Genomic DNA, 11146 nt, shown 5'->3' with positions numbered 1-11146 from the left:
CACTGTATTCATCTCCATTCATAGACTTTAGTATGATTCAAATCACAACTCTCTTTTCATAATAAAAGCAAACTCACCTCATCAAACTCCATTTTGCCTTTGGGCTTCATTTTCAGTTTAAAACCTTTTCAGAAAGGACGTGTTACTTCCGTTTTACCGTGAACGACGCTTAAGTCTCCATGTGTAAGCAAGAAATGTCTAACCACTAGAGTGCGATCCGAGTTCATCCATTCTACCGCAAACAGACAGACGCTTAAGACTCTCATGCTCGAGCATACAAGCTAGTTGACAGTAGAATGCGAATGTTAATACTGTTCATTAAAAATAAATAACGCATCCGCCCTAGTTCCATGAACTACGGAGCTCTGATTTCCTCATTGCACGAATGAGGATATGTAGGCATGAGGGCCCAAATCCTTGGCGAGCACGTCTATTTATTAACCCTATTTCAAGGCTTGGAAGGATGTGTTAACAGGCTGGGTACATCCTGTAATTACTAAAGAAGGAAAGGCCACAATTGGTAAGAAATCTGAAGAACAATGGTCCAAGGAGGAGGATGATCTAGCCCTTGGAAATTCTAAAGCATTGAATGAAATATTCAATGGAGTAGACAAGAATATTTTCAGGTTGGTTAACAACTGTGAAGTGGCTAAAGATGCTTGGGACATTCTCAAGACCACTCATGAAGGCACCTCTAGAGTAAAGATGTCTAGACTACAGCTGCTCACCTCCAAGTTTGAAAATTTAAGGATGAAAGAAGATGAAAATATTCATGAACTTCATATGAGTATCCTTGAAATTGCTAATGCTTCAGGAGCCATGGGAGAGAAGATGTCAAATGAAAAATTGGTAAGAAAAATACTCAGGTCACTCCCTAAGAAATTTGCTATGAAGGTGACTGCCATTGAAGAGTCTCAAGACATCTCCAACATGAGGGTTGATGAGCTAATTGGTTCCCTCCAAACATTTGAGATGGGATTGAATGATGGTTCTGAAAAGAAAACCAAAAGCATGGCCTTCATGTCAAACACAGAAGAGGAAAATAGTCAGGATGGTGATAAAGATTTGGCCAATGAAGTAGCAATGCTGGGAAGACAGTTCAACAAACTGTTTATCTTTATTGCTTTACTCGCTTTATTTGTGTTATCTATTACAATACTTTATTGATTTAAATATTCATTTGCTGCTATTTTCTGGATATTATATGTCATATTATCTATTTGGATGGGATGATACTATATGAGAGAAGCTATACACCCGAGCTTGAGTATATACACATGATAGATTCGTGGATAGTCGTGTCGGCCTGTGTTTTGTGGGTTGGGTTGTCACGAGAACCACACCTAGACTAAATTCATTTGGAAGTACTTTTGTCCTGCGAGAATTCGCTACGGCAGGGTATTTTCATTTGAGTCGATGACTTTGGGAGACCTTTTATAGACAACCTTTGAGGACTAGTACACACCTGTGAGAAGGATATTGGGTTTTTCTGTAGGAAACCAAGACCCTTCATACCATTGATCTCTTATATACGTCAGTGTTGATTCTAAGTGTTGGCAGCATTTTTGGTAAAACAAAGAGTGTTCACAAGATGTTATGTGTGATGTCTTAACATGAGATATCCTATGTACCTGCTGGAGTTCAAGAACATGTTCATGCAGGATTGTTTCAGAATGCCACATACAATGCCATGGCTTCTGATATTGGATGTACCTGTTGGAGCTTAAATGAAAGACATGTTCATGCAGGATTGTTTCAGATGACATACACAAGGTCATGACATCTGATATGGCTGTACCTGCTGGAAGTTATAAAAGGAATTATTGGATTATGCAGGATTTTTCCAAGATGTCAGACCCGATGTCATGACATCCTGTACACAGAACATTCAGTATGAATGTCTGGTGTTTTGTGATTACACAATTAATGGCAATCTTTGTATAATTGAAGATATGATTAGCTGGCGCATTCAATCATGGATTACAACCAGATTTACTTATTTTCCAAGGAGATCTAACCAGCTGTTATAAAAAGATTTGATTGGAAAATAGATTTAGGGTTTTCTAGATGTCCAAGCCCAGCTGGATGCTTCTATAAAAAGGGACTTAGAAAACCTGTTTGAACACACAACCAATACTGAGCGAAATATAGAGAGAGAGCTAGTGTTTGTGTTTGTTTAGTCGTGAGACTTATAGGCCATTCAAGTCATCCATTGATGATTGAATTGGACTGATTTGTGGTTGTAATTTATCACTCTAAAGCTGTTAAGCAAGAGTGTGTGTCTTCTTGATCAGAGCTGTGAAGTAAGATCAAGAGTGTGTCTTCTTGATTGAAACTGTGAAGTAAAATCAAGAGTGTGTAATTGAAAAGTATTTTCTTTTCACAAGGGATTGTTGTTTAAAATAGGGGTGGCAAAATGGATGGATTGGATGGATATGGATTGGATCGTTAATGGATGGATCAAAACAATTCATTATCCATTAACAATCCACTAAAAGTTTTTTAAAAATATCCAATCCAATCCATCCATTAAGAATAAAAATCCATCCAATCCATCCATTATCATATTTTTAGTGGATGGATATCCATCCATCCATTTTTTTTTTCTTTAAAATTTTTCTTTGAAATTTATTTTTTTAAAAAAGTTTTTTACTTTTTTTTAATAAAACAATATCAGTTTTTTTTTTTGAGAAAAATTATTTTTTTTCAAAAAAAAATATATTTTTGTATTTTTGAAAAAAATAATTTAATTTTTTTTTTATATTCGTAAAAAAAAAAAATTTAAATTTTTTTTTATATTCGTAAAAAAAACAATATCAGTTTTTTAATTTAAAAATAAGAATTTTTTTTTATTTTTAAATTTTTGAAAAAAATCGATTTTTTGTATTTTCAAAAAAAAATGATTTTTTTTTGAAAAAAAAAATTGATTTTTTTTCGAAAAAAAAATTATTTTTTATTTTTTATAAAAATAATTAATATTTGAAAAAAATTATTTTTTTAAAATTAGATAAAAAAATCCATTGGATCATTAAACTGTGTTGGATGGATTGATCCAATCCATGTTTATAAATGGATGGATTGGATCAATCCATTAACTTAATTTTTTATGTAGTGGATGGATTGGATGGATTTTTTGATGGATGGATTGGATGGATTTTCTCTTAATGGATCCAATTGCCACCCCTAGTTTAAAATCACTGGTGTGTGATTGTAGGGAAGTGAATGGGTTCTCATATCTAAGAGTGCTTAGGTAGAAATTGCACGGGTAGAGATTAGGTGAGAAAGACCGTAACTTATTGAAGTGTACGGAGAGTCTTTGAACTAATTCTATTTTAGTGAATTTCCTTCCTGGCTTGGTAGCCCCCAGATGTAGGTGAGTTGCACCGAACTGGGTTAACAATTGCTTGTGTTATTCGCTTTACCATTCTGTATTTTTTCCATTGTGTGTTAACAGATATTAGTGTCGTGACATTCCCTTCGACATCTTATATCTGATACCAGAATTTCAGTCAGACCTTTGATCCTATGTTGAACTACATGGGTAGGTTATATTATCCAGATTTCTCAGATCATATCAGACTTTTGATCTTATATTGAGCTACATGGACAGGTTATCCAAATTTTCTAGGTCATGCCATACTTTTGATCTTGCATTGTATGATGTGGCAAGATTATCCTGAATCTCCATATTGAGTTGAACTGTTGAATCTATGATGTTGCATGCCATTTCATCATATCATTTAGCATACACATTCCTCCGGGAACATAAAAAACTGTTGCATGCATTCATACATCATTGCTCATCAGATCTATTCAGAAAGCTCACTATTGTTTGGCCTTTGTCCAAAACCTGCTACAATCAAGATGACTTCCCGACATCCATACAACACACACAGTAATCAGAAACTTCTCATGGATCAGTTGGAACAGAACCAAGTTGTTATAAGGGAAGACATGACCACTGTGAAGGCCCAAATGGGTCAGCTTATTAAAGCCATACAAGCTTTGGCTAGAGGACAAGAGGAAATGCGTCAGTCTAATATGAGAGCCGCCACTACTAACCCTGCTATTGTGACCATGCCAGTGAATCCACTAGGAGGAGCTAATACACCTGTTATGACTCAACCACTTGCCGAAAGAGGTCTAGTGTATCAAAATGTTGCTCAGACATTCAACATCCCTGTCAGTGGGAGGGCTCAACCTGAGATCGAATATAACCAAGATGCTTTCTTCACTACAATGGCTGATTTAGTTTATGACGCTTTTGGTCCTTCTCCTGTGGACATCGAAAGAAAGTTTTGTATGATGGAAGAGAGATTCAAGGCAATAGAGGGTCTTGATACCTTTGGGTTGGATACCGCCGACATGTGCCTAGCACCAGGCGTGAAAATTCCTACTAAGTTCAAAGTTCCGAGCTTTGAAAAATACCAAGGGGTCACCTATCCAAAGAACCACATCCGAGCTTTTTGAAGAAAGATGGTTGCTCATTATGATGATGAAAAACTCTTAATGCAATTTTTTCAGGACATTCTTAGTGGGGCTTCCCTGGAATGGTATATGCAACTCGAGCGCATGCGTATACGAACCTGGAGGGAACTTGCTGAAGCCTTCCTAAAGCAGTATCAGTATGATTCAGACATGGCTCCCAATCAGACTCAGCTCCAAAACCTTGTTCAGAAATCAGATGAATCATTTAAAGAATACGCCCAACGTTGGAGGGATCTAGCTGCCAGAGTTCAACCTCTTTTTCTTGAAAGAGAACTGGTATATATGTTCATGGACACCCTTCAAGGACCGTACCTTGATAAGATAATTGGAAGCGCTACCTTAAGATTCTTAGACCTGGTCATCGCTAGTGAGAGAATCAAGAACTGCTTGAAGATCGATAAAATACAAGATACAATAGTTACGGCTAGTGGAGAAAAGAAATCCCATTCTGGATTCCCAAAGAAGAAGGAAGGGGAAACTAATGCTGCCATAATTGCTAAAGAGGAAGCTGAAGCCTACCAAATGCTATACTATCAGGTGGAAACAGTAGCACCTAACATGTATCAGCAACCAACATATGATATTCCTACTGGTCCTCCACTAGTACGGTATCGACAGTCATATGCTCCGCAACGGAAGAATCCTTATCAAGAGGGGAAGCAAAAATCGAGGAAGCTAGAGAGAAGGATGAATTTGATCCCTATGTCATACAATCAACTGCTTGCTCACTTGCTTCGAGACTCTTTGGTGCAATTTAGAGAGTTGAGACCTCCCCCAATACCTCTACCTCAAGGATATGATGCAAATGCTAGGTGTGAGTTCCATTCTGGAGCACCTAGGCATACTGTCAAGAATTGTAGAGCCCTGAAGCATAAGGTCCAAGACTTGATCGGCTCAAAAGATATCTCGTTTGCGCCAGCTGTTCCAAATGTAACGAACAACCCCATGCAGGCAATCACATATGCAATACCATAGCCAGATCAGTGGTAGGTCTGAGAAGTTGAATCTGTGGGACTGTCCCATCAGTTTTTGCCAGAACCAAGACCCCAAGTTGTGGGAAGAATAAGGTTGATCACTCTAGAAATCATTAATTTATTCAATCATTTTCATGTGTAATTTTCTTGTTTGTCATTTGTAAGCATTCACTTGTAATAAACTCGTTTGTTTGGAATAATAATGACATTGAAATAAATATGCATGTTTTGAATAAATCCCTTCGTGTTCACGCATACTTTATTTTGTCGATATCGAACTTTTGTTAAGCAAAATCAAAAGGAGAATGATGAAATTGAAAAAACACGAAATCACTGCAAGTACGCTTTTGAATAGAACCTTGTTGACGATGTAAGGTATTGTTTCAAATCCCCAAACACCGGAGTTATAAGGAAGATAACTCCTAGTTAACCCCTTCGAGCTAAGGAGTAGGAGTTTCTTTCTATACATAAAACCCTCAATTTTAACCCGGGGTAGGGTAGTCTTCAGCTAAGTTGACCATGTGTTCAAATTCTAAAGAAAAAAAAAAGATGAGTGTCATATTTGAGGATCAACCACATTTTATCCCTCACAAGAGGTCGGAAACCAAATCCACAACAATTGTCCCTCACCTACAGAGGCACTAGGCAGTCGCAACCCCTTCCAATCAATCAAACAAATGTCACACGGTTTGTTTCAACAAAAGAAATCAAATCAAAAAAAGAAAGAAAGCCCGTTGGTTTATCATTTTCACTCCCAAATCCCTTTTGGAAGATGAACGCTTGTATCAAATTAGTTGAACGTAGGACTAGAGAACATCACGAAGAACGGGTGGGTTAGGATAGGTTTGAGCCTTAAATCCTTTCTTTCTGAAACCGTAAACCAGGCCACGTTACAACCCTCAAAAGACCTAATTGAAGCAGGGTTTATTTCGAAAGCATACTACGGTCAGTAAAATCGTGTTAAAAATGACTTCTTAATGATTAGCTTATCATTTGTATTGGTATCGATATGACATTCTCCTTAGTGATCTATTCCCTATATTTCATAATTCCAGTGGACAAAATTAGATCTCAGAACCAGCATAAACATGACATTAGCATTATCATTTCTCAAATGAACTTGCCTTACTCGTGAGTAAGCACCTGACATCAAGAAATCTTCTACAACGAACATGATTTGAGGAACTTGATGATTCAAAAGATGCATAATGCCTTAGAACTCAATTGAGCAAGGGCAAGCCACTTCTTTTGATCACACCAGAGTAGAATGTCGGAAGACTCTGTTGAGTAGAAAGACAAGTCGCTTCAAGACTCAGTCAATTTGAGGCATTCACGTTGAGAAATCTCTACAAGATTCAGTCAATCTGAAGTAGCCACGTCGAGATTTGACAATCTCTCCGAAGACCAGTTAGTCAGGGGAGCTCCCTCAAAGATCATCCAGCCATATGCAAAGTTACTTCAAAGGCTCATACTAGGGAAGGCCACCCCAAGAGCATAAGAAGTCAATATCCCCGATATGGTTAATCAGAGGAATGTAGATCCAAGACATTGGGGTAGGTCAGATTGAGATAATTTATGACGAAGTTGCTTCATAACTTGTGAATGGGGCAATCCGTGCAGATATCCAGCAGACTGAGGTAAGACTGTCCAAAGAGAGGAAGGTTCTCTCCCTATTCGTGAAAACTTTTCAGATCCAGCCCGGGGCATTAGAAGTCCATGTCAGATTCTTCGTCCAGCAATATCAAGAAGTTAGGATGTCAGGAAGTCATGTGAGACATAGCACATACCCTATAAATCAGAAGCCTTACAACCCAATCAAAATTTTCTCAGTATTCATTATACCGTAACCAAGCTTGGGGAAACTATAGACCCTCATATCATTGCATCAACCTGACATGCATAATTCATATCATCCCATTCATGCATATCATCCACCATAGCACGGAGTTGTCTAACAAGAAAGAAACAAGCCCCAAACTCTCTTGGCACTACTCAACAACCCATTTTCGTTGGCACCTTTCCATAGCCCACCCCATTGGCATTACAAAAAATAATAAAACACATAACCTTTTTGACCCTTGAAGGACTCCTGGTTAGCAACCCCGATAATATTTTTCAAGCCATTCCTTTTCACTTACCTATCGTAAGCCTTTTGCCTCCTTCATGGAGATGATTTCAATGAGATAACTCTCATTTCATGATTTTATTTCGTTGCTTGGTGCACGAAATCACATCTCCCTTTTGTTGCCTTTTGCACGAGAAGGGTTGTCTTTGTCAATAATTTTCCTTTTGATTTGTTTCGAAATGCCCAGTATAGGTTTGGTGAGTCCCAGGAAGGGTAGCCATGTTTCGAAAAATTCATCCCCGCATTTGTTCCTGTGGGACACCTTGAGGTTGTCGTACCTACAATAAAGTGCCCAATTGACATAGCCTGCCAAAGCCTAGACCTTGTTTGGCAAACCTTTTTCAAAGTCCAATTCCATTGGCAAAAAAATTTTTAAACCCAACTCCTGTCTGGTGATTCCTACCCCTATCTATCAAATCCAAGAAATCAGTTAATCACAGGTTAGTGTCTATCACTTTTCTAATACTCATCTGTATTGATATCCCATCACTCGTCAGTGTCTATCACTTTTCCAATACTCGTTTGTATTGATATCCCAACACTTGTCAATGTCTATCACTTTTACAATACTCGTTTGTATTGATATCCCTGCACCCGTTAGTGTCTATCCCTCTTTCCCTTTTCAATACTCGTCTGTATTGATCTCCAACACTCATCCGTGTTAGTCCTCTTTTTACAATACTCGTCTGTATTGATCTCCAACACTCGTCCGTGTTGGTCCCTCTCTTTTCAATACTCGTTTGTATTGATCCCCAACAATTGTCTATGATAATTCTCCTTCTTTTCAATACCCGTCTATATTTACCCCTCAACGCTCGTCCGTGTTGGTAAACCCTTTTTTGATACTCGTCTGTAATGATTCACTCGTCTGTGCTATACCTTTTCCCATACTCGTCTGTATTGGCTGTCAACACTCGTTTGTGTTAAACTTTTTTCCCAATACTCGTTTGTATTGGTCATCAACACTCGTTTGTGTTAAACTTTTTTCCCAATACTCGTTTGTATTGGTCGTCAACACTCGTTTATGTTAAACCTTTTTCCCAATACTCGTCTGTATTGGTCGTCAACACTCGTTTGTGTTAAAACATTTTTTCCAATACTCGTCTATATTGGGCGCCAACACTCGTCTGTGTTAACTTGTTTTTCAATACCCGTGTGTATTAATCCCCAACACTCGCTTGTTTCTTCTCCTAAAGACTTTTTTTTGACACTCGTTTGTAGCAATTCCCGCTTCGGTGTTAATTTCTTTTAAATATTCGTCTATATTGATTCTTAACACTTGTATGTGTTTATCCTTCTTACATAACTCGTTCTTGTTGATTCCCTATTTTGTGTTAATTATTTTTCCAATACTTGTCGTATTGAGGTTCTAACCTTCCTTCATTGTGACTCATTGCCGGTATTCGTTCATATTGTTTTTTCAGTTTTTCAGCCGCACTGACCCCTTTCGATACTCGTCTATATTGGTATCCATCACTCGTCTGTGTGGACCCAACTCTTCTGCTTAACCCTTTGGTAAAGAAATTCTCAATACCTTATCTTCCGCCTTTCTTTCTTAGCCTTTTGCTGAGGAGTTCTCGTTACTGGTTATACGAGAACACCCATCTCTCCAGCAAAGTCGGACCATGTTTGGCATTCCTTCCTTTTATATCTAGTTATCAAATCACAAAACCAATAAAAATCCCCTCTAAGAGCCCAATGCATGATGGGTCTATCATGTTTCTACCCTAGCTATCACCTTAAAGTTCAGGTTTCATCTGGCAAACCATCTTTCATACATCTTTCATTCTTTCTCCCAAACATAAAATTTTTCTCAGTGCTTGCTAGAGAGCTTTGAAGAACAAAAAAAAGAGAGATAAAACAAAGAGCTTGTTGTGAAAAAAAGAAGAATAATCATACTACATTAGCATCCCGCATACGTCATGCATATCTAACTATCCGTAGCTATCCACTTACCCAAATAACATTTTGATCCCCTAGCAATTTCCCTGCATAAAATCCATTTTGTTCATCCTATACCCGAATAGAGGATTTCTTTGTGACCTATCTTCACATTTCATTTATTCTTGGTGGGCAAATTTTTTGATACTTTAGTATTTAGTCCTCTCATACCTCGAATGTCCGGAAGTTATTACTATCCATACATTCAGGTTTGAGAAGATTAAATAGGGGCATCTGTCATACCCCAAAATTCACCCTACCCTTCATAATGACCATCTAGGTCACTAATCCTAGTCATTTGTATATCCTGATAAGCATTCATCTCATCTACATATCCATAATATCATAGTACATTCCACTTGCACTTGAAAAGCTCAAAATCATGGATTCAAGGGCCTCGACCACACAAGGTAGGGAAGGAGGGTTGAGTTTCCAGGCTAGGGGTCATGTTATGACCATGGTTGTATTGGAACTTTTCATCTTGGTTGTTTTTATCATGGAGCATAACATGGAAACCCTAATCCAGGGATGTTGGTTGTAAGCATCATCAAGATCAATTCAAATTCCTGAAACCCTAGTTTCTGATTATGGCATCAACATCTGTGGTGCGTGCATTCAAGATTAAGGTTTCATCTATTTCATTTGGTCCATTATGGATGGTTCATTTGCTTGATTAATATTCATGGTCCTGATTCATTGATTGGGATTGATTCAAAGCTTCACATGTTCATGACCTTTTGTTTGATTGATATTCATATGGTTTGATTCATAGCATGACCTATCTCATTTGGTTCAGAGACATTGTGGTCCACATTCAATTGCCCACACAAAAATACACATTTTTACCTAAGTTGACTTTTGGTCAACTATTGACTTTTTGGTCAACCAGTTGACCAAAGTCAACTAACCACCCTAAAACCTAATCCCATATCAAGGATCTTGATTCACTATGCAAAGTCATGTTTCTAGTTGGATTTCCTCATTTACAAGCCAATTCGACCATTTCATGTTCATGTCCATGTTGAACCAAATCATTTCCCAAGTCATAATTCGTGTTCATTTATAAGTCACTTTTCAAACCATGAACCATTTTTATTCTAAACCTTTTTTCAAACCATTTTCATTCTAAACTTTTCAAACCATTTTCGTTTTAAACCTTTTCAAACCATTTTCATTCTAAACCTTTTTTAAACCATATTTCATTTTAAGCCATATACCTAGAAATTTCAAACCACATTTCAATTACATTTTCAATTCCAATTTAAACCATTACCATTCTAATTCCAAAATTCAATAATTTCATACAACTATCTTATATAATTTCAATTTCAAATTACATTACATTTCCAAAATCACAAATTCATGTTACAACAATCACAGTTTTCCAAGCTTACAATATGATCCAAGTCTATACATCATGAAAACTACAATCCAAGCATTACAACATCAACATTCCCATACATGATCATAAACCATGGTTCATTCACAAGCTACAACCATTTAAACCAAATACATACTGTAGTGGTAAATTTATGACCATCAAGCTATGGATAAACTTGACATCAATAAAACCAGAGTCACCACCGCACTTTATTTGTTTCCCAAGGAAAAGGGTAAA

General features: G+C 37.3%; 1 protein-coding gene across 1 annotated transcript; it reads left to right on the top strand.

Annotated features, from left to right (window-relative positions):
• The first annotated feature begins 3864 nt into the window (after window positions 1–3864).
• Window positions 3865–5463, top strand: LOC127103973 (uncharacterized). The gene is made up of 2 exons (XM_051041197.1): window positions 3865–4407; window positions 4525–5463. The coding sequence occupies exons 1-2, from the start codon at window positions 3865–3867 to the stop codon at window positions 5461–5463; spliced, it is 1482 nt and encodes a 493-aa protein (XP_050897154.1).
• Window positions 5464–11146: the final 5683 nt, after the last annotated feature.

This window comes from Lathyrus oleraceus, chromosome 7 (assembly GCF_024323335.1).
Source record: "Lathyrus oleraceus cultivar Zhongwan6 chromosome 7, CAAS_Psat_ZW6_1.0, whole genome shotgun sequence".
NCBI classification, from domain to species: Eukaryota; Viridiplantae; Streptophyta; class Magnoliopsida; order Fabales; family Fabaceae; genus Lathyrus; species Lathyrus oleraceus.
The sequence above is the reverse complement of the archived record's forward strand: the minus strand, read 5'-3'. Positions and strand labels throughout refer to the sequence as shown.